The following is a 25,826-nucleotide window of genomic DNA, read 5'->3' as shown; positions in this document are numbered from 1 at the left end:
TTGTAATCAAGCGTCAACGTTTCCCAATATAGCTTGAACCTAAACAAAATAAAATAAAGAGGTTTTGAGGTGAGTTAGCAAAGTGTGTGGGGATAGAACACGTAGCGGGAATAATGTGGGAGTGATAATTGAGGAAGTATGAAGTGATAAATAGGTAGAAAGTGTAGAAAGATGAATAATAATGTGAAGTGTTCGCATGTGTAGTGAATATGAAGAAGTAAAGGGATGTATGATGAGAGAGAAACAGGGAAATAGTGCGCTAAGAAGAAGAATGCAAGAGGGAAAGATAAAAATAATCCGATTAGAAGAGAAGAGAGGACAAAGAAATGCAAAGAGCAAAAAAAGAAGAGCAGCAAACGTTGGGAGATGCAGGTAGTGTTTCCCCAGACAGTTTAGTTAGTGTTAGGTACAGGAGGTGGAGGAGAGAACATCCAGTAGTGTGGGTGTGAGGGAGATAGTTATCAAGAGAGACTCCACAGTTACTTTATAAAGGGGAAAATATGACAAGAGAACCTGGCAACGTAGAGAGATAACAAGAGAAGAATGTGAAGGAATGTGAGGATTTGTAGCCAACATTATTAAGGTGTTGGGTGTAGAAGATACGACGGGATGCATGAACTGGCGAGAGAGGCACACGGCGTGAATGTACGGCCGAGGAGACGCCTTCTGGCAGAGGCTTTTTGGGGGTAAAGGTTGGCGCGCGACGTCAACAATATGTACAGCTGGTAGGGAGCCATTGTCGCAACTCTCTCACCCTCGCCAGACGTCGTCCGGGTCTGACACCGAACACTGGTGAGCCATAAAATGGTGAGGGGAGGGGAGGGGGAGGTGTGCAGGGTGTTGAGCTAGTGGGCAGGGCCTGTGTTGACGGTGAATAGTCGTTTTATTCCTTCATACATCTTTATTGCCCGCGTGGAGGACAATGGCGAGGGGAGCAGAGGGCCTGAGTCCTCCAGATGATGAGGGCTGCAAGTACGGCGGTGAGGGCTGGACACAGGGAAGTGAAGGCTGAACACGTCGAGGGAGGAGGGCTGGACACAGGGAGGATAGCCAGAACTGGACACTGGGGCTGGACACAGAAGATAGCGGTGGTTGGAGGCTGGAGGGGGAAGAAGAAGGTGAGAGGATGATATACGTAGTGTTTCCATCTCCACTGGTAAATTATGACTCGTTATCTTGAAAGAGTGGCCAACACCTCCTCCCACCTCTCTCTCTCTCTCTCTCTCTCTCTCTCTCTCTCTCTCTATTATTATTATTATTATTATTATTATTATTATTATTATTATTATTATTATTATTATTATTATTATTATTATTATTATTATTACAACTACTACTACTACTACTACTACTCAACCTTGACGGAAAATTCACCATCACATATATCCCCCGGCAATTAATCCCCTTTGTTTCTCAACCACTAGACGGCCTTTGCAATAAAATAAAAAACTCATAAAACTCCCCAAGGACAAGCGAGACGAAAATTCTTCTTCATTCTGCGGAGGGAAGAGAGGAATCCCAGACACTACCACCACCACCACCACCACCACCACCACCAGCAGCAGCAGTGGTCGGGAGTAAAAACAAAAACCACGGGATATATAAAACTTGCTGAGAATGGCCTCCCCTGATTATTTTGCCGACGACTGTCCAGCGCAGGCGGGCGAGCACCAGCCAAGTGGAGGGTGGGAGGGGTGGGGTCTCACACGCATTGTTCCCTCTTCTCCTTCGTTTTGTCTCTCTCTCTGTCTTTCTCCTTTTCTCTCACTAATTCTCTCTCGTTTTGTCTTTTTCGTTTTTTGTCTATTTTTTTATATTTATCTGTTTTTCTGTTTCTCTGTTTTTTTTCTGTTTTCTCTTTCCCTATATTTTTTTCTCTCTCTGTTTCTCTGTTCTCTCTATCTCTCTCTCTCTCTCTCTCTCTCTCTCTCTCTCTCTCTCTCTCTCCTCCACCACCTTAATTACCGACCTGCAGTATTACCATTAACGAGCATTATATAGCCGCCCTAGTCTTGGGTTAAAAAAATAAGAGCTTTTCACAACATATTAGCCAAAGTTTGACGTTGAATTTTAGGTGAGAGAGACAGAGAGAGAAGAGATAGATAGATAGATAGTGAGATAGGTGGATAGAGATAGAGTAAGATAGGTAGATAGAGAGAGAGAGAGAGAGAGAGAGAGAGAGAGAGAGAGAGAGAGAGATAGTTACCCACTTTATCACAAAGCGTAAAGTCAATCGTCTGTATGTCTTTATTTACGAGAAGAAATTCGGTGACCGTCACATGTTTGTTCAGCAGATCTCAGCATCCAAGAAATTTATTATATGACGCACTAAGAGATAAAAAAAAAAGACCTCTTTATTTTTTCAAAGTTTTCGTCCAGGGTAGAAACTAAGAGACCCAGTGAACGATGCTTTAAGGTACAACGGCCTCACGCCTCTAAAATATGAATCAACATTGACTTAATAAGGTTGGAGTTCTTAGCTATTTCTTATATTACCCCGATATGAAAGGTTATAATCTGTAGTGAAAAGGGTAAAAACAACTTAAATTGTATCAGTGGTGCGGAAACAGAGAGCCTTGGGATTACTGTACACACACACACACACACACACACACACACACAGAACTAGTTACACACTCTTTGACGTCTTTATAAACCAATCAACGCCACACACTGAATACTAATTTATAACTAAAGTGTTTAATACAATACCACAGTTCTCAATATTCAAATTAGCATATTAGTGTCAATTAGTGCATGAAGAGGCTTAATTATGCGAAATACGGATTAAGCGGAGATTTGACTGACACTCGATGATTATTATATTTCGTGAGTGCCTGTCTGAGACTTCCCGCATTAATGTTAAACGATAATAATGATAATAATAATAATAAGGTATAAAATAAAATGTTTTAACCTGAAATACTTACCCCGCTATCCTGCTTCATACATTCCCCTTGCTCAATCATGTGTGTGTAACAGTGTGCAAACAGCAATGGTTAGAATTACGAAATGCCTTACCGTCAGAACGATAACATACGAATGATTTAAAAACCGTAACTTTATGAAATATATAGACCATCAGATATTAAATTATTTGTAAATATCTATTGATGTTTTGTTTTATTAGGCATTTTATTCACTTGAAGGTTAGTGAATAGTTATAGGGATAATTTCTAAACTCCCTCTCCCCAGATGACGAGAGGCTATTGAGTGTGTCCATGAAATTAAGTGATGTTTGGAGGTGATTAATGAACCGTCATGTACAAGGCAGGAATATGTATTATTTAACTCTCTAGTCTAATGATGGCGAGTCTCATAAGTATTACTCTTGTTGTTGTTGTTATTGTTATTATTGTTGTTATTATTATTATTATTATTATTATTATTATTATTATTATTATTATTATTATTATTATTATTATTATTATTATTTGTAGTAGTAGTAGTAATTGTTGTGATAATACTTCTTATATTACTTCATTAACAATAGTAACATAACGACACAGAGTTCTGCTGACATTAGACACCAGCGTCCACCAAGTTCATTCAATCAACCATTACTGAGACTCTCAACACACGGCAATACAATAACAATCATGGAACTGTACGCACACAGCTTGTAGATCTCCCGAGAGGCTGTGTGTGTACTGTGTCTGTTTTTGAGTGTAGTGTGGTTGGTGTGCGTGTTGGGGAAATACTTCTCACATTATTGGTGGTTAACGGAGGATGTTATTGAGAGTGTTCCAAGTCAATTTTTGATTTTGGAAGACAGTAATGCATTGTTATGGCCGGAGCTCCTGTTGAGGTTTACTATATACCTGTATTGCCTATAAACATGGTGAATCAGTTTGAACTTGTATGGCGATTTTATTGAATGATTATCTATATATCTATTTTTTTATAGTTGTGTGTTGTGGAAAGCGAGTTGTAGTTAAGAGGTAAATTTTCTTGGCAGTTGAAGCATCAGGAACAATATAACAGCGAGTCTAGTTAGGGGAGGGGAGGGGGGTCCTGACCTTTCCTGCCTCTGAAGGTCAAGGGGTGACTTAGTCTAGGATACAAAACACTGTGAGAGGGGTGAGAGAAAGGGTTATGGGAGGGGTGAGAGGAAGGGGTTATGGGAGGGTGAGAGGAAGGGGTTATGGGAGGGTGAGAGGAGGGTTTGGGAAGGGTGAGAGGGAGGGGTTATGGGAGGGTGAGAGGGAGGGTTATGGGAAGAGAGGAAGGGTTATGGGAAGGGGAGGTGAGGAGGAGGAGTTATTGTGAGAAATTAATATGAAAGAAATAGAGGAGGAAATAATAGGTTGGGGAAGAAAAGAAGAAAGAAAAGGAAAATGTAGAGCATAAAAGGAAGAGATGGATGACGAGAAAGGAAGAGCATATGTAAATTTGTGCATGTGGAATGGGGAGGAGGAGGAGGAGGAGGGAAAGATGGATGGAGTAGAATTTAGAGGAATTGATGGGGAAGGAGTGAGAGGGGAAATTGGAGGGAGAGTAAAGGAGGAGAAGGAGGGTGGAGTGACAGATTGGTGGAGGGAACCGCTTGATGGTGAAACAAAGAAGGGGAGGAGGAGAGCGGGGTGAGGGATTGGCAGGAGGGAGACATTGAGGGATTGATGGCTGGGGGAGGATGAACTGGGGGGAGGGAGGGATTGGTGGGTGAGGGAGGAGGGAAGGGAGGGAGGTAGGAAAGGTATAGGGAGTATATGTACTGTATGTGGGGGGGGGCAGAGGGAAGCTGTCATGTATTGAAACACAGAGTTGGTACACCAAGTCAAACAAGGTCAATATCTCCTAACCTGACCTTAACCTAACCTTAACCTAACCTAACCTAACCTTAACCTAACCTAACCTTAACCCAACCTAACCAAAACGGGACAATTGACAACCAAGGTATATTTCTAGGTCGCTTTCTTTTCAGTAATTAAACATTCATGAAATTCAGATTTGAAATTCCACAAAAAATATATGAGAATAATAACCCAGTTTCTCATCTGACTTTCTTTTTTTATCATCATGATCCAATAAGCGTCAGTGAATTCATTTCCATCATTTGAGTTGAAAGATGATATAATTCAGTGGCGTTGGTAAATGGTCATCTTGATAAATGAATTCTGGAAGATATAGAATGAAGAATTTAAGTGATGGAGTCAATGTGATGGTATATCTAAAGGGGAGACGTGTGGTTAGGGTAGGGTAGGGTAGGGTAGGGTAGGGGAGGGGAGGGGAGGGGAGGGTAGGGGAGGGTAGGGTAGGGTAGGTTAGGTTAGGGTAGGTTTCTGCTAGACATAGTTGTGGACATGGAGAAGGGTCTATGTTATTTATGTTTTATTCAGAAACATGAGCTGTATAAACGCTTAAAGGCCTTAGTTGTTGAAGCTCAGTAATACATTATAACATCACCATCATACACTATTAAATATGTATAAGCAGCTGCTGTGAAGGATTTACTCTTAGTTTTTGTCTCTTGTGGAAACCTTTTTTAGTCATTATAGACGATAGTTGTTAAAAGACAGACAGACAGACAGACATATAAACAACAACTGCTGGTATAATAAGGTAGCAGTTGTTTGTTTTGATACAGGTAACATACATTCTCTCTCTCTCTCTCTCTCTCTCTCTCTCTCTCTGTAATGTTGAGTACTAACTGACTTCACACACACATTTGGTACATATAAGGACAACATACATGATTTTTGGTAGAGTAATTCTGAACACACACCTGATACACACTCCATCAAGGACCAACTCGAGACCCTGATACAGTGAGGGGAAACACCCGAGAAAGGAAAGAGAGAATTTCCTGTCTTCTTACTTTCCTCCCACGACCTCGAAAAACCCATTCTCATGGCACCATCACCAGCTAACTTACTTAGCGGCCCACTAAGCATCAAGTGGCCATCCACGAACCCTAGGGGAGCCACTCGGCCCCCTCCTGCAGGTAAGGGCCCTTAACCCATCAGGGTGTCTCTGCAGTTCCCTTGGTATGGCCCTTAACATCCTAGGTGGGCTACTAAACCTCCCCCGAGGGCTTTTAAACCTGCTAGGTAGCCTTTTAAATCCCCCTGGGTGGGCTCCTAATCCTCCTGGGTGGGGAGCTTTCAAACCTCTTATAGGCTTTCCACTCACTTCTTGGAAATGACGACACGAGATGCATGTGCCCCATCAGCTCCGTCAGGGAGGTAGTGGGGGCGACGAGGAACCTGCAGGGCTGTTGTTGTTTACTTTGTGTTGTGACTTACTGTAGTGTAGGAGGTGCTGCAAGACGACCCAAGCTGTGGCTCAGGGTGAAAGCGTCTTGTGTGTGGGAGGGGTGTGTGGGAGGGGTGTGTGGGAGGGGGATGAAGTTAATAGATCTCATTGGCTTTGTTATTGGAGGGGGAGAGGGAATCATTTAATGTTTTGTTTGTGATGTTATTGATTTCTCATGTTGACGTTGGGAGCCGAAGGGGGGTGTTGTATGTACGGTTGAGAGTCTACAACAATGAGTTATTAAAATGGACGGACTTAATGTACAAATACCAGAGAAACAAACACACACATACACACACACACACACACACACAAAAACACACACACACACACACACACACACACACACACACACACACAAAACACACACACACACACACACACACACACACACACACACACACACACACACACACACACACACAACACACACACACACACACACACACACACACACACACACACACACACACACACACACACACACACACACACACACACACATACACACACACACACACACACTCACACAAACTAAAACTAACACAAACACATCAAAAGATCAACAAGATCAAAACGCCTTTGTATTATCAATAAAAAAACAAAACACAAAAACTGCAAACTGCAAAAATACACAAATAAAAACTCACCAAAGGGAATAACAGGAATATTGAAAGTAAAAGACAAATTAAAAATATTTTTCAAAATTTATTATCACACATCCTTGGTATAAAACGCCTTTTATTTTTCTAATGAACGACAAGCACCAAAATTATATATATATTTATTTATGTATGTATATGCAAGCTTACACAATATATACAAATAATACATAGAAATACACAGGGGATGTATACGTCATAATTATAGGTGGGAAGTATACGTCATAATTATAGGTGGGAAGTATACGTCATAGTTATAGGTGGGAAGTATACGTCATAGTTATAGGTGGGGAGTATACGTCATAGTTATAGGTGGGAAGTATACGTCATAGTTATAGGTGGGGAGTATACGTCATAGTTATAGGTGGGAAGTATACGTCATAGTTATAGGTGGGAAGTATACGTCATAGTTAAGTAGTACGTCATAGTTATAGGTGGGGAGTATATCATAGTTATAGGTGGAAGTATACGTCATAGTTATAGGTGGAAGTATACGTCATAGTTAGTTAGTGGGAAGTACACGTCAGTAGTTATAGAAGTATACGTCATAGTTATAGGTGGGAAGTATACGTCATAGTTATAGGTGGGAAGTATACGTCATAGTTATAGGTGGGAAGTATACGTCATAATTATAGGTGGGAAGTATACGTCATAGTTATAGGTGGGAAGTACACGTCATAGTTATAGGTGGGAAGTATACGTCATAGTTATAGGTGGGAAGTATACGTCATAGTTATAGGTGGGAAGTATACGTCATAATTATAGGTGTGAAGTATAGGTCATAGTTATAAGTGGGAAGTACACGTCATAGTTATAGGTGGGAAGTATACGTCATAGTTATAGGTGGGAAGTATACGTCATAGTTATAGGTGGGAAGTATACGTCATAGTTATAGGTGGGAAGTATACGTCATAGTTATAGGTGGGGAGTATACGTCATAGTTATAGGTGGGAAGTGCACGTCATAGTTATAGGTGGGAAGTATACGTCATAGTTATAGGTGGGAAGTATACGTCATAGTTATAGGTGGGAAGTGCACGTCATAGTTATAGGTGGGAAGTATACGTCATAGTTATAGGTGGGAAGTACACGTCATAGTTATAGGTGGGAAGTATACGTCATAGTTATAGGTGGGAAGTATACGTCATAGTTATAGGTGGGAAGTATACGTCATAATAATAGGTTTTAGGTAACTACATAATACAGGAAAATGACACTGAAATTGGCCTATTTAACACGACTACAAACTTCCTTTTTTTTGGACCTATCGTTAAGAAAATATCTCTTACAGTATATGGACAAATGAAGACGATTTTTTTGACTAGAAATATACCTAAAAAACACTTGTAAATGACATAAGGTGTAACATTTTCTTTAGTTAAGTATTTTACCCATGTTGAAGACTGAGTTTTATTTAGACAGTTAATGCTAAAAAAATTTGGGGTCGAAATATTGAAAAAAAAATATCATAGCAAACGAATCTAAATAACATGGATGACTAAAGAAAATTTTACGATATCAGAAATACACTTGGTAAATATTTATGGACGCATTTATTCTTTTATTATAAATTATACAACTTATATTTGAACATATACAAGGAGAGCTTAGTGATTATTTAATAAATAATTTTCGTTAACTGACAGAAAATTACGTTCGTTCACAAATTGGATTAAAAATTATATCATCGACGTGGGAATTATTGATGAACTTTGACGATTAATTATTATCAGTTAATAGTTTAAGTCTTTCATTATCTACTCACATGTCAGTTACTTATTTACACACTTATGTATCTACTTGAACATCTACTTTATTTATCAACTTTTCCCGTTTTATTTTAACTACTTTTCAACTCATCTACTAACCAAACTTTTTCCCTCTTATCTGTGTACTGTATTTATCCATCTACTTATAAATTCCTCTAATCTACTACTTGGCTATCTACCACTCACCCATCTCAAGTTCCTACGCCATCTATTCAATTAATTATCTACTAGTCCACCTGAATATCTACCTTCATCTACCTATCTATCTACCTACCTATTCTACCTTTTATGTCTTCCACCTGACCCATTTATTATCGCCAAATTAGAGTTACTTGCTTCTCACATAACCTCATATCCGGGCTCTGGTTGTTATTGAAAAGCCTCAGTTATGTTCGTTGCTCCGACCTTCCTCCAAGACCACCTCTCTCTCTCTCTCTCTCTCTCTCTCTCTGTCGATATTTATTCCTAGAAGTGTGTGTGTGTGTGTGTGTGTGTGTGTGTGTGTGTGTGTGTGTGCAGGTGGAGGGCGGGATTAATAAAGGCCAAGGAAATGAAATCTCTGTGATGACTGATTTTTTTTTTTGAGAAGGAAATGACAACAACAGCAACAACAGAAAAAGATGAAAAACGAGATAATCTTTTTGTCAGTATTGGGTGTTAATGAAATAATTTCCTCTCCATACTTTATTTTTGTTTTGTTATCATTTATTATTTATCCGTCTAGTAAAATATGAGGAAAATTACACATAGTCCTTTGAAATGAAGTTATCTCTTTCTCTCTCTCTCTCTCTCTCTCTCTCTCTCTCTCTCTCAAAAACACTCAACTCATTAGCCTTGAATATCGAGTAATTTTTGTCACCGAGGTCTTACAATTTTCTACCTACGGTTTAACTTCCCACGTAATGTCGAGAGAGGATTCATACACCTGCTATAACTCTCAGTATAAACAAATACACTGAGGAATGAAGTCACATGTGTCAGTACTTATTCTGGGACCATACAGAATCCTTTTTAGTCAATTACGCCTGGTTAGACATTTTTATGGTAGTAAGTAATTGGACATTTTTAACCCATAGATATTTATTTATGTTATTTCCATGGTACTTTGAATAATGACTCTACAGGATCTTCATCAGTGATTACAACAAGTAAATGAAAGTTACCACACACACACACACACACACACACACACACACACACACATACATACACAGAACAGCAAACACGTCTTTATTTCTCGGCAATGGCTCAAAAGGACTATTTTGTACGAGAAGGAAATTCCCCCTCCAGCCCAGAATTCCCTTCTAAAAGTTTCAAAAGTTATGTCTCACACACACACACACACACACACACACACACACACACACACACACACACACACCGCCCCGCTCCAGTTCTCTCCCAGTCGGGTATTGGGCGGATGTATTGAAAGTAATATCTCACTTTTGTTTTTGCAAGTTCCAAATCACACACACACACACACACACACGGATATCCACCCAGTTGCTAACAGTTGCTTATTTTGTTTCTTGTCTCAGTTTTACGAAATAAAACTTCAGCAATATCCGAAGAATGCGAAATGCCGTAACTTTTCGGCCACAACCTTTCATTGAAGCTCCCGACAGTCCCCGAGGCGGTTGAGAAACATTCCAGTCCATTTATTATGGTTTTCAAGTTTGTACACATGAGTAGAATATCACTCCCCCCTCAGCGTCTATTACCTAACCAAAGTATTGTGTGTGGTCAATTTTGGGCTCGAGTAACTCTTGTGAGCCGGCGATGTCTGTCAGTTCGTCGATGGTGGCGATAGTCACGTCTGGACGGCTCGAACTTTGCCCGTTAGGCTTGTTGTTATTTTTCATCTCCTTTGCCTTCATTTTTTTCGCCTCGAGTGACTGTCCTTCACAGGTGTAGTAGAAGGCAGAGTGGCGGCTGTAAGCGACGACTCCCAGGATCACCAGAATGAGACACAGTAGGACAATACAACAGCCAATCACAATCACCATGTGCAGCTTTTCTCTCAGTAGTCGCCCCATGGACCAGCCCGTCCCGTGGTCCTCCTGAATGGTCAGTTGACTTCGAGGTAACATGGGCTCGATGGTACCTTCATTGAGGACTGGTGTGTCCCAGGAGGGTGCGGCTGCTGGCAGCTCTTGAGGACATAGAGGCAAGTCCCCAAGAGGCAGTAGAGCCAGTTCTAGACCCTCCAGACCGATGGGACCCACACACCTCAGACACGTCCACACCCGAGGCTCATCACAACCAGACTCCTGGTCGGGGGCGTCATGTAGCCAACGGAGCAGCGGCCCCACGTGGCACAGGTCACACTGCCAGGGGTTACCTTCCAGTCGAAGTTTGCGCAGATGTTTTGAGGCACTTATTGCTGACACCATCTTGTCGTCCATTTTTCTGAAGCTGTTACGGGAGAGATCTAGGGTACGTAGTTGTGGAGCATTCAGCAGTGCCTCGGTAGGGAATGCGGACAGGTAGTTGGAGGAAACGTTCAGGTGGTGCAAATGACTCAAGTTTTGCAGCAGGCCAGGTGGCAGACGCATGAGACCCATGTCCCCGAGGCCGAGTCGCTGTAACTCCTGAGCTGCTGGGAGAACAAACATGAGCTGTTCTATATGTAAAGAATTTCCAGAGAGATCAAGTTCGTGTAACTCGTCCAAAGCTTCCTTGATGGCGTCGTTGTCGAGGTTCACCAGACGGTTGTATGACAGGTCCAGGTACTCGAGGGAACTGTTAATAAAGGCTCCAGACTCTACACGGTTGATCTGGTTGTGTGCGAGATGCAAATAACTGAGCGACGAGCCGTCGATCACCCCTCGCTCAACAAAGGATATCAGGTTAGCATTCAGGTTAAGCTTGATGAGTTTCGGTAGGTAGATGGTGGCCACACCAGATGGCACTTGCGTGAGGCGGTTGTTGTGCAGGTCGAAGGTGTGTAGGTTAGGTAAGGCCTGAAGGAGGGAGCCGCTGAGTGATGACAGACCACACCCGGCACACACCAGTTGTTTCAACTCAGGAACGTCTGAGAACTGCTCGGGATGTAGGTCACCCAGTGGATTATAGCTCAGGTCAAGTTCCTCTAGTCGAGTGAGGCCGAAGAAGATCCTAGGCACCAGTTCTGGCACCATGTTGTGAGACAAGGTCAGTGACTGTAGACGACTCACGTAACGAAACACAGCGGATGGCACCGACTCGATAAGATTGTGACTGAGGTCCAGCCGCTGCAGGGTGTCAGCACCACGAAAGTTGGTGTCCATGAGGGCCGAGATGTGGTTATGTGTGAGGTTCAGAACTTTAAGCCGCTGCATTCCCCAGATGGAGTGAGCACCGAGGGCTGGGATGTTGGCCCAGGTGATGTGGATTTCTTCCAAACGTCGCAGTTCTTTGAAGATTGGACCGAGGGTGAGGGTGTTGGGGTGGTTGGGCGGCGCTGTGATGAAGAGAACCTCCGTGTCGACGGCCATGTCCTTCACGGGGATGGGGTCCGTCAGCCCTCCTGCCTCGCACCGAACTGACCGTCGCCCCCGCCCGTCCAGGCTACAGCGGCACACCTCAGGGCACGCCCACGCCGCGCCCACACACGACCACAGCACCAGGGCTAACAACAGCATCTGGAAAGAGACGAAAGAGTTAGCATTATTATATTAAACCAATAAAACCTACAATAACAGTTAAGACAACTTGTTAGGTCCATCGGTAATCTTTTAAGTTCCACCAATCTTAAAAAAAAAAAAATTATATATATATATATATATATATATATATATATATATATATATATATATATATATATATATATATATATATATAACCGCAAAAGCGGGATTGGATGGTACACACAATAAAACAATATCTCGTACGCCAGCCACGTAAAAGCGTGAGAGGCTCAATATGATTCCATGAAAAAGCGAATGTTATTGTGAAACACGCAGTGAAAAGCAGAGTATCCCGCCGGCCAGGGAAAAATATCGCGGTTTTGATCGGGTCCAAGGTGTCCAATCTGTTTATTTTGACATCCATTATTATATTATTATTATCATTATTATTATTATTATTATTATTATTATTATTATTATTATTATTATTATTATTATTATTATTATTATTAAGTCTGATATTACTACGATTAATTGTAATATTATGACCATTAATATTACTATGATATTATAATATATTATCGTAATTGTCCCTACACTCAGGTCTTGGTCTTACTCAGGTAGCGGGCAATTGGTTCTTCTAACTTTTCTCTTATTGGTTAATTATAACTTTCAGAAACAAAGTATAAAAAATACCACAAAATACATTTAATGGCCATGACTGGCTGGAATGACTCCACCCTCTTCTTTACCTGACTCCACCCTCTTCTTTACCTGACTCCACCCTCTTCTTTACCTGACTCCACCCTCTTCTTTACCTGACTCCGCCCTTTTTTTTATCAGACTCCGCCCCTTATTTATCCGATTCCACCCTTTTTATATTCCTCTATATTATTATTTGACTCCTCCCTATTTGACCCTAACTCCGCCCTTTTTTAGTCAGACTCCTCCCCCCTTTTATTCTTACCCCCTATTTATATTTGACTCCTCCCAATTTTCCCCTAACTCCTCCCTATTTGACCCTAACCCCACCCTCTTTTTTCTCTAAGTTCACAAATAGTTTCCCAGGCGAGGATAAACACAGCTACAGCGTCCAGGACATTCAGACAGCTTTAGAATATGTAAATGAGTGGGTCAGCTAAACGATAATTAAACACTGGACCAACAATTACAGAATATTTTTGTTGTTGTTGTTCATAAACTTTTGGGAGGGATGTTATTTGCGGTAATTGTAACTAGGAAACACTGGTACTTTATATCTGTTTATAGTGTGGTGGATTTGCATACTTATTTGAATTGGTGTAAGTATGTGGATGTTATGTTGAATATTTACCTGTGTTTTGTGTGATTTGTTGTAGTTAATAATAATAATGACGATAATGATTAATAATATAAATAATAATAATAGTAATCATAATAATAATAATAATAATAATAATAATAATAATAATAATAATAATAATAATAATAATAATAACAATAATAATAATAATAGTAATAATAATAATAATAATAATAATAATAATAATAATAATAATAATAATAACAATAATAATAATAGTAATAATAATAATAATAGTAATAATAATAGTGATAATAATAATAATGATGATGATGATGATGATGATACAATGAGTCAAAATATAAGGTGTAACTAAGAAACAAAACAATGAATGAAAATGTAAAAATAATAATATGAAGTTTAATGATGAATGCGGTCAGGAGTTCCGTGGTTGCTGGCGGTCACTGGCGGTCACTCAGATACAAGGGCGAGTAGGGGTAGAGGAAAAACCCACGTGCTTGCGGGCATGACGTGCGTTGATTGGGTCTTTTTTTCATTACGATGTTCGATGGATTAATTTTTGGCTTTGATTATGCGGAGAGTTTTAAATTTTTGTATTTCAAGGATGTAATGAGACAGGCGAGTGGTGGATGGCATTGTGGGTAAGAGTCAATACCTGAACCAGAATTGCGTCCGGGGTCACACTATCCCTGCGTCTCATCCCCGTCTCGGAAATTAGGATGACCTGAAGATTAACCACCCCAGTTTATTTCACGGGGTATTTAAACAACCTAACCTAACCTCACCTAACCTAACCCAACCTATGTCAAGTTAAAATATTCGTGGTATACTGTAATAGCATTAGGGTGGTTGATCTTCATGTAATACAATAACAGTAAAAATTGTCTATTATGGAAGTATAGACCAAATTAAATAGATAATACCCCACCCTTTATATTTTTCTTACATTTTTATTTATTTTTCTTCCTCGTTAGCATATTTTTTTTTCTATACTAATGTTCAATTCACCATTCATGTATTTTGTATTTATTTATATATTTTATTTTTATTTTTTGTATATGTTGATAGAACTTCGAATTTTAATGATAATTTTTTGGGGGTGTGATTTTTTTCCTTTTTTCTTTTATTTTCTTTTTTTTTTTCTTTCCTTTGTTCCCCTCACCCCGCGTCCCCCCTAATTAAAGCGTCGCTCCAGTCCAAATCAAAATATACGATTACAAGTGGCTGTCTCTTTTAAATTAGTTTTTCCCCAGTGACCGTGGACAAGTACACTACCACGTACAGTCAGCTTTACATTACCAAGGACAGACAGCGTCATACTACCACGTGTTACAGTCAGCTTTACATTACCACGTACAGTCAGCTTACAAACAGATGTAGTGTCAAATTTATTGCTACTTATTATGTAAAATTATTCTGTTAAACAGTTATTAGCAATATTAGTAAGTTATTATTATTATTATTAGTAGTAGTAGTAGTAGTAGTATTAGTAGTAGTAACAGCAGCAGTAGTAGTTGTTGTAGTAGTAGTAATAGTAAACAATGACAGACAGCTTATGGCATAGTCTCTCTTAATCTGGACGCGTCAACATCCCTCCAGTGTTATGATGTGACAGCTGACGCCATGGATCTGAGAGGGGCGGGGAACGTAGAATGAGAGGGAAAGAAAGGGAAGGTCGAGAGAGGTAGGGAGGTGTAGATTGAAAGGGGAGGGAGAGAACAGGTTAAGTAAGGGGAGGGGGCAGGATAGGGAAGGGGAGACTGAAAAGGATAGACTGAGAGAAACGTGATAGAGACAACAGAGATGGTTTTCCTGTTGTGTGTGCGTGATTTTTTTTAGTGGTCTTTTCCCTTCCCTTCCCTTCCCTTACGCTACCACTCCCTACCCTTCATCACCCCCTGCCCTTCACCACCTCCCTTCCCCTACCCTACCACCCCCTACCCCTCATCACCCTCTACCCTTCACCACCCTCCCTCCCCTTCACACACACCCCTCCCTTCCCCACCACCTCTCTTTTCACCACCTTTAACCCAGCCCTTCCTTTTCTCCAAGCTGCTATTCCCTTCTCCCCTTCTCCTCCCCCCCCCCACGACACAGGTTTGTCACACAAGGCTCTGCAGTGTTTTGAAAGAGGGTCGGCTTGTGTCTGTGGTGTCGAGGACATTATGAATACAAAGGGCGGGACGTTGTGACACTCTGTGGATCTCCTGGCCAGCATGTTGACGATCCGATGCTGTTGAGGTGCAGATGACGCTTGCTCTCTCTCAACTCTTTTTCTTTCTTCTATGTAAAATTCTACTCTCTTTATCGTTATTTTGTTTTTTTCCTCTCACTCTTCTGAATGTTTTGAATTGGTTGTTAGACGGGCTAGTGGTTGAGCTGAGGAACGTGTCAGGTGGACTTACTGAGGCAGGATAATCCGGGTAAAGTCAATACACGTGGCGGGAGTAGGTAGGTAGTCTGCAGGTGTGGTGGTGGTGGTGGTGGTAGGGTGGTGGTAGTGGTGGTGGGGGGGGTGATGTGGTGGTGGTGATGATGGTAGGGGGGGTGGTGGTGGGTGATGGTAGGGGGTGATGTAGTGGTGGTGATGATGGTAGTGGTAGTAGTGGTGGTGGTAGTGGTGGTGATGATGATGGTGGGGGTGATGGTAGTGGTGGTGATGATGGTAGGGGTGGTGGTGGTGATGATGGTAGGGGGGGTGATGGTAGTGGTGGTAGTGCTGGTGGTAGTCTTAATGATCATGGATGATGTTAATTTACTCTTGGTTTTGGGTGTCAGCAAAGACCCTGTTGTTAGCGAGCAGAGGCACCGACCGTGTTGCTGGTGATAGTGGTAGTGTGAGTAATGGAGGGTGTAATGACGGAATCAATAACTCAGTGGTTGGTGGTGGTGTGGTAGTGGTAGTGGGGGCAATGTGATGGTTGGTAGTGGTGGATGTGATGGTGGTGGTATGTGATGGTAGTGGCAACAGTGGTATTTTGTCTCTATTACCAGTGGAACTTTGTAATTGCTATGGTCTATTTAGCTTGATGGAGGGTTTTCATACCTGTGTTGATGGCTGTACTTACCTACCTAACCTACCTACCTACCTACCTACCTACCTACCTACCTACCTACCTACCTACCTACCTACCTACCTACCTACCTACCTACCTACCTACCTACCTTACCTACCTACCTACCTATTTATGTATCCTATAAACGCTGGCAATACAAGAGGTAGTAATAGGACTAATTGTGGTTGATGGTGGCTGGTGGCTGGAGTCGTGTACAGGAAGAGGAAGGATACACACACAGACACACACACACACACACACACACACACACACACACACACACACACACACACACACACACACACACACACACACACACACACACACACACACACACACACACACACACACACACACACACACACACACACACACACACACACACACACACACACACACACACACACACACACACACACACACACCATAACCCTCTCCCCTGGGGCGGACTATTACCTGCACTGAGTGTGACAGTGATGGCGTGTGTTGTCCAGTCTGGTGTTGTCGTTGGTTCTGTCAGCAGGTGGGAGGCGTGAGAAATAATGCAGCAGTTTGCGGTACTAGTGCGGACGTAATTGTTATGGTGGTGGTAGTGGTGGTGGTAGTGATGGTGGTAGTGGTAGTGGGTTGGGTGGTTGGGGTCCCTTCAGCTTGTCTAATCTGTGGGACGGAATGGGATGGATGGCTAGATAGATAGACAAGGGTTGGGGTGACTCTCTCTCTCTCTCTCTCTCTGTCTATCGAGTCACCGGAACGGAATGGGATGGACAAGGGATGGGTGATCTGGTGGGGAAGTGTCTGGGAGAGGAGAGGAGGAGGGGGGTTGGAAGTGGATTATGTGAGAGGAGCATATGGGGAGGATTAGCGGAAAGGGAATTATGTGAGGAGGTGGGGGGGGAGAATGAGAGTATGCAAGAGGAAATCATGGGAGAGAAGGAGTGTGCTGGAAAAGGAATATGTGGGAGGGATTATGGGAGGAGAAACTGTGTTGGGAAAGAGAGAGGAGAGTGTGTGTGTGTGTGTGGGAGGGATTGGAGAGAAGAGTGCGTGGGAGGTGACTAGAGGAGAGTTCATGGGAAAGGATTAAGAGAGAGAGAGGATACATTGGGGGGGTGTGTTGGAGGCGATAAGTAAGGAGGAATGGGAGGAGGAAAGGAAGGAGGGAATAAATATGAGGACAGAGAGTGGAGGAGGAGTGTGCGAGGGAGGTGTGGACTGAAGATGAAAGAGCAATGAGGGCAAGAGTTGAAGTGTGTGTGTGTTGTGGGGGAAGGTGAAGTGTGGTGCGACAGGGTGGTGGGTGTGAGAGTTACAGTGTGAGAGCGAGGGACGGGTGGGAGTAACGTGTGTGTGTGTGTGTGTGTGTGTGTGTGTGACAGGAAGGTACACTTAACACAGGTAACAAAATATAGATCATGGTGCAACACACACACGTGTGTGTGTGTTACGTGTGTGTGTATTATTATTATTATTATTATTATTATTATTATTATTATTACTCCCATTCATAATCCAGGTCATTTTAATATACATTGAAAATAAGAATCAATATAATTAGGAGAGATTATACATAATAAACTTTCCCATTAATTTACTAATCACGAGGTTCAACTTTAAATGGAACTTTGGTTTAATTTGATCACTTTGGCTCTGGACCTTCCTGAATTAAAAAAAAAAATCTTATCAGTGAATGTCAGGTAAGTCTAGATAGCTTAGAATGAAAGATTTTTAGAATGTTCAGTATATAATTTAGGTGAAGCTAGTTTATGTAAGGTGTAGCTAGTATATGTAAGGTATAGCTAGTGTAAGGTATAGCTAGTGACACTTTTTAAACAGGCTAGTAAGCTAGTAGTGACTGAGAGAAGTGTTATGGATGGAACTCCCCCCTCTCCCCCCCCTCCCTCCCCCCGCCCCCCGTACTCACCCCTCCAGCCTGCAATGCGTGTCTCACCTTTAGGTTCATTAGCCATCTCTGCTGCAGGTGTTGTTTCCACCCTTGTATGTACCTCTTATCTTAGTTGAGCATGTGTGTGTGTGTGTGTGTGTGTGTGTGTGTGTGTGTGTGTGTGTCTTTTTATTTCTTTATTTTTCCCTCTTCCTTTTCTTTCTCACCTTGGTAGAATATGTCCTTTTTTTCTCATCTTTTGTAATGTTTATTTAATTTTTTTCATATCTCACCTTCTGTGTCACTGTATCTCTTTCACTGTCATAAATTACATCTTAATGACCTTTTCCTGAACTAACTCACCTTGTTAATTAGTCCTCAGGTGAATAAAAGTAAAGAACAACAACAAAATCCAATTACCTGTATATCCATCTGATTTATTGGGTTAGTCATAAACTATAGAAATATGCAGTGATTTTTTTTTTTATCAACGGAAGGGATTGTGTGTGTGTGTGTGTGTGTGTGTGTGTGTGTGTGTGTGTGTGTGTGTGTGTGTGTGTGTGTGTGTGTGTAGAGACTGGCATGTAAAAATAAACTTGAACTCGTGTGATAAAATGTGTGATAAACAATAAAAATCATGTATGTTTGAGTGCCAACACCTAACATTTTTATGTGTGTGTGTGTGTGTGTGTGTGTGTGTGTGTGTGTGTGTGTGTGTATACAAAGTTGATTAATCCTGACAGGAGAGGAGAAATATATACGTGTTGTATATTTGTTATTTGTACTTGTAATTCTAATTTTAATTCCGATTTATAGAACCAAGTAATTACAGGTAATTTAGTTCCGCAAGAAATATAACGTACTGTCAATAATCGTAATGTATGACGTTTAAGGTATATAATTTCCATACGCTAAATGACGTAATGATGATGGTAATGATGACGTAATGATGACGCAATGATGATGGTAATGGTAGAAAATGATGATGGTGTATGAGCCACAGTGTCCACCCTCTAATGGGAGTATCTATAATGGAAGTCACTCGCCGCTATAGACCCGATAATTGGTTCGTAATAAGAGTAAGAAGCTAGTCAAAGTGTTCCCATTGAAGGGTTGGCGCTATTGAGACACTGTAAGTTATAATTATAGAGAACTGAATGTCGATAGCGAGTTATAGAGAAGTTTGTGTTAATAGCGAGTTATAGAGAACTTTGTGTTAATAGCGAGTTATAGAGAACTTTGTGTTAATAGCGAGTTATAGAGAACTTGGAATAATGTGACGTATTAATTCCCATTCGTGTAATATACTGTAGTCTTAACCATCTCCCACCTCCCGGCTATTCCAACAAGGTAGGATAGTCAATAATAACAATGACAGCATATATATTCTCTTCCTCTTTCAATTATCTTGTATTTGTATATATAAAAAAAAAAGTCTTAATCAGCTCGTCCAAAGTATTAATAATTTACAATATAATTTTACAACCTAAAGAACATAATAAAAATAATTGGGGAACATATCCTCATTGCAAGTAACTGAAATAACTGAAATGTGTAAGCTGTTTTAACGTTGTTTTATGAACACTTAAAATGCTATATTAATATTATATAAGTGGTGTAACATTCATATTATGCTGAAGTGCTCTTGTTAAAATGGCGCAGCTGAATAAATTAGACGAAAAAAAAAATAGTGAGGGCAGGTGATAATTCGCTGGAACTCATCATCACTAGACGGAATCATCCTCACTCATCATATAGCCATCATTCTCGGTCATCATAAAGTCATCATCCTCGGTCATCATTCACAGTCATCATCCATAGTCATCATTTTCGGTCATCATCATCCTCGGTCATCATTTTCGGTCATCATCATCCTCGGTCATCATTTTCGGCCATCATCATTATCGGTCATCATCCTCGGTCATCATCCTCGGTCATCATCCCCAGTACTTTGGTTACTGACACCGTTTCATGTAGTTAATTAAACAGAGTACAGTAAAACCTTCATATAACGGACTTGTCTTTCTTTATCCGTTATAAGTAGGGTTTCACACCTAATGGACACTCGATATAACGGACTTTTCTCACCATATAATCCGTTAAAGTTTCACTGTAATGCGATTTGTATCCTCTTATACCGGTGGATACATTATACAGTACCAGTTAGGTATGTATTGTGTATATTGATAATACAGTAAAGTTTGGCTGCTAATACAAGCGACCGGAAACTGTAATGACCCTAACCTAACCTAACCTAACCTAACCTAACCTAATCTAACCTAAACAACAACAGTAATAATAACAACAACAACAGCAACAACACCAACAACAACAACAACACAATTCTACATTTCAAAAGACTGTTGTATAATGTAGAAGAAACGACGTTGGTTTAACTCTGAGGACGATGGTTTAACTTTAACCCCACTGACTATTATAATTTAAACCTTTGACGACGATGGTTTAACTCTTTGCGGACGATGGTTTAATTTTAACCCTCCAGAACTCAAAGGTTTAAGCCATAGCAGACGGTGATTAATGACTCTCCTGGCTACTGCACACACACACACACACACACACACACACACACACAAACACACACACACAAACACACACACACACACAAACACACACAAACACACACACACACACACACACACACACACACACACACACACACACACACACAAACACACACACACACACACACAACACACACACACACACACACACACACACACACACACACACACACACACACACACACACACACACACAACAAACAATAGATACATTTAGACAACGATGCTTACTAACCCTGAGAGCTGAGAACGCATTTAACAAGGAACAAAAAATGTATCCTGAGAGAAGATAGTGGTAGTGGTGGTGGTGGTGGTAGTGGGGGTTGTAGTAGTGGTGGTGGTAGTGGTAGTGGTGAGGGGGGGGGGGCGCCTTCACTGACCTCTGGCGACTAATGACGACAAAAACTGTGGAGGTTTAATTGTCTCTTGTCTTTGTGTCTCTCAAGGTTACAGTATATTGTCTGGTCTAACATCACGATACTCTTAGGTGAAAGGAATTTTTTTTATTTGTTTAGTAAAATATTCCTAGTTTATTATTGTTGTTGTTGTTGTTGTTGTGTTTATTATTATTATTATTATTATTATTATTATTATTATTATTATTATTAGTAGTAGTAGTAGTAGTAGTAGTAGTAGTAGTAGTTGTAGTATCAGAGATGTTATTTCTTAACCAAGTGACCACTGAGAAATAAATAAAATATCTTAAGAATATAATTAGTCATTGGTTGCATTAAATGAAACACGCAACGAAATCTATCCCTGATTGGTGAAAATCCCCCACGTCACTCACACCACCAACGCGACACAACTTCAAAAAAAGGCTAAAAAAAGTCATTGCCAATCTAACACATTCTTGTCAGCCAATCATTTCCGTTGAATTTATCACTGGCCGCTTTGACCTCCTGTTGTAACCTTTGACCCCCTGTTGTAACCTTTGACCCCCTGTTGTAACCTTTGACCTCCTGTTGTGACCTTTGACCTGTTGTGGCCTTTGACCTCCTTTTGTAGCTTTTGACCTCTTGTTGTATCCTTTGACCTCCTGTTGTGACCTTTGACCTCCTGTTGTGACCTTGATGTTGGTAGCAGAGGCGTTGACCAGGTCCGCTATCCGGTTGTATGTATGTTAACCTATCAAGCATTTTACCCATTTACATTCTTTAGTTCCTGCGGTTAATGTGTATCCTAGGGATGAACTGTGTCAACGTTAGGTTAGGTTTGGTTAGGTTAGGTTAGGTAGTATAATCAAAGTTCTCCCAAGACTACATGATTTCCCCCTCCCCTCCCCTCTCCCCCCTTACCTTACAGTGTTAAACTAACTTCTCGACTCTAACATAATTACTTACCTGCCATCCTCAGCTGTTACGTCTCTACCTGGGCCAAGTTGTGGATGCTCTACACACACACACACACACACAGACACACACACACACGAGTCATCACGTAGCAATTATCAGGTTCCCCTTCCATATAATAATTACTAAGACGATGAAACCTTTATGTGGAGAGGAAATTCCGTTATATCGAGGGTCCGTTAGATGTGAAACCTTCCAATTAACGGATTCTATGGAGAGAGAAGTCCGGTATATGGAGTCTTCACTGTACGCCGTTTACAGCTAATCACTTTCAGATTGACCTAAATTTTAAGTCAATTAAGATAATTTGTATAGATTAAAGCATATAATCCACGTAAAGAATTATTGAATTATTTAGTTTTTGATAATTAGAGATTATTATTTATTCATTTATTTATTTCTATCAGTAAAAGTATTGCTGTCTAGTTTATTGTGTTGCAGAAATACAGTGTTGTTAAGTCGAGAGCAATATGTTAATTGTCTGGTGAAAATAACCCAATGGAAAAAAACCCCAGTATACCCGTACATATAAAAGGTAATATGAAGATACTTCTAAAATATATATATATTTAAAGCTAATTCCATTAACATTGAAATATATTGTATCTACTCATGAAAATTACAACACATTCATCTATCCAATCATTTTTTTTTCCACGTCCATTTTCGAGTCATCGGTATTTATTTAATTAGTTGTGCTCATGGGTAAATTCCCCAGTTTGTTCAATCCATTTACCCAGCATAAATATAACTGACAGGAGAGCTTTTCAAAAGACCATCATTCTGGCTGTATCAAATGTTTTTTTGGTATATATTGAACAGCTGCTCGTGTGTACCTCAGGAATTACTCATTTTAAAAGTGTAATTTTTTTTTTCGCCGGGGTTATATATATTATTATTATTAGTTTTATCCTGGGAATAAACGTATTGTACAAGGTTGATGGATTAGATAATGAGCGATAACAACTAACTGATGCAGGTAATCCACAGGTAACCCACAGGTAACTCACAGGTATATACGTTCACTATTTTTGCACCGTGTTTCATATTGTTACGTATGGTCAGGGTGATCATTGCGTATCATTTCACTAATTAGAGGGAATTACAACATGACTGCTAAGGAAACATTTGTGTGTGGGTGTGTATGTGTGTGTGTGTGTGTGTGTATGTGTGTGTGTGTGTGTGTGTGGGAGGGTAGGTGGGCTTAACCAGTCTGAAGAAGCATTGACCAACAAGCTGAATGGTCACTGGGGAAAAACTCCTTTACAGAACTCACAGCTCAGGGCGAAAGTTCTGCACAGTGAATAAATTACATAGCTAAAAGTTTTTATATAATTTTTTTTTGTCGTGTTCTCCATCGAATACTTTTAAAATTTCTACGTTTTCCTGAACCCTGTTGGTTGTTAAAACATATATATATACGGTAGCTAGAACATGTGAAATACGGTCACGAAAAAAAAAGGCTCACTGCATAACACATAAATGCTAAACCGCTTTCTGTCATACACCGTATTCTGTAATCCTCTTCTATTTCCGGTTTCGACTAAGCTCTATATCCCTTACCGGCTATCACAGTCACCCGGAAAAAAAATGCAATTGTACGTTTTTCCTAAGGCAGTACTAAAAAAAAACTCACAATGCCTGTTTGATTTGGTGTTTGTCTCTCTGTTTGTTTCTTTGTGAGTTCTTTACGTAAGAGAACTCATGGAATCCTTCCGTATAGTTTTCTGGCCTTGCACCTCATTCACATCTAGTTGAGGAAACGAGTGTGTCTGGCAGGAAGGGCTTGTGGACTTGTCTTGAATTGTGCTGTTTGGTGTGGTTAGGTTAGGTTAGGTTAGGTACGTCATTGACCATCCGAGAATTTACTGAAAAAGTTATTTACAAATCTTATAAAAATTCACAAATTGTCTTCACACAAACACACACACGCACACACACACACACACACACAGGTATTTATATGGTGTTATTATGAATGATTACAATAAGTATTTCCAAGTACCGATAAGATAATTCAGGACTGTATATATCTGTGGTGAGCAATAGTCTGTACTGATGTTTGTGTCCTCTGTTACACGTGAACAACAATACCTAAGACAATCATATGTGTTTCATGAAAAGAACAATGAGTTTGTTTACATAGGAGATGACTGGAGTGGACGGTACAGTTTCAGGGCCGTACTATGACGTCAATGTCCCATGAACTCAAATAAATGGTGATGCACGGACGTTCTCTGTGACATAAAATACAATTGCTGTCTTCCTCCTCCTCCTTCGTGTGTCTTCCTCCTTCTCCTCCTCCTCCGTTTGTCCTCCTCCTCCTCCGTGTAAACCTGAGTTACACCATAAAATATCATGATGAGTGACGAGAGGTTAGGCTGGTATTGATGTCTCGTGTTGTCTGATATTGAACTGGTATCAAATGTTCCGCCAAGTGTGTGTGTGTGTGTGTGTGTGTGTGTGTGTGTAGTTTGAGGATAAAAAATGGGATTGTTTTAGTGTGTACCGACAACAAACACTGCCCCCCCCCTGACAAAGGAAGAAAACAGAGAAACATTTTTGAAGCAACTATTTTTTTTCCTCCAGAACAGCAACACCAACAGCAGCAGCAGTTGGTGTGAAGGATAGAAACAAAAATACATTCCCTTCAGTTCAAATGGGAACGTTGTATACTCAAAGACATATCAACTACAAGGTTCAAACACTTATATATACCGTAGAAAAAGATCGTAATAATAATAATAATAATTATAATAATAATAATAATAATAACCGAAACATATTAAGTACTTGAGGAAGAAATTCTCAACAGCCTTCACACTTGAATACGATTAAATCTCTATGTAACAAACTTTCTTTTCTTTAATTAACTTTGTTCGGAATAAAAAAAAAACTAATAAAAAAAAAACTAAAAAAACTAGTGCTTCATTTCTTCCGGGTTAAATTACTGTACGTCGCTCACGGCCTGACTTAAGCGATGGCCCAGTCCTTAATTCTGACAACTCGCCAGACGTGGGGTTCAAAATTACTGCCTGAAGATCCATGAGCGTTTCCGTCTGGTGCTGAACATTTTACACACACACACACACACACACACGACCTAACTTAACCTAACCTAACTTAATGACCTGACCTGACCTAACTTAACCTTGCCAAACCTAACTTAATAACCTGACCTAACTTAACCTAACCTAATGACCTAATTAAGATAACGTCTGGCTGAGGAACAATACAGAACAGCGAGTGTATTTTAAATATAACAGACTGGCTAATATAATTTAGATCTTGGTCACTGAAGCACCACCTTAGCACACACACACACACACACACACAACAACATAATAAAACATCG

General features: G+C 40.5%; 1 protein-coding gene across 1 annotated transcript in view; it reads right to left on the bottom strand.

The window, feature by feature from the left end:
- Positions 1–8,023: 8,023 nt before the first annotated feature.
- The window catches only part of LOC121879044 (carboxypeptidase N subunit 2-like), a 34,706-nt gene continuing 16,903 nt past the window's right edge, over positions 8,024–25,826 (bottom strand). The window contains exon 2 of the mRNA XM_042385531.1: positions 8,024–12,308. Within this exon, the coding sequence (XP_042241465.1) occupies positions 10,407–12,308 (1,902 nt within the window). The 3' untranslated portion in view covers positions 8,024–10,406. The remainder of the gene's footprint in view (positions 12,309–25,826) is intronic.

Source organism: Homarus americanus, unplaced genomic scaffold (genome assembly GCF_018991925.1).
Source record: "Homarus americanus isolate GMGI-L3 unplaced genomic scaffold, GMGI_Hamer_2.0 scaffold4060, whole genome shotgun sequence".
In the NCBI taxonomy this organism is placed as follows: Eukaryota; Metazoa; Arthropoda; class Malacostraca; order Decapoda; family Nephropidae; genus Homarus; species Homarus americanus.
This window is presented reverse-complemented; position numbering and strand designations above follow the sequence as displayed.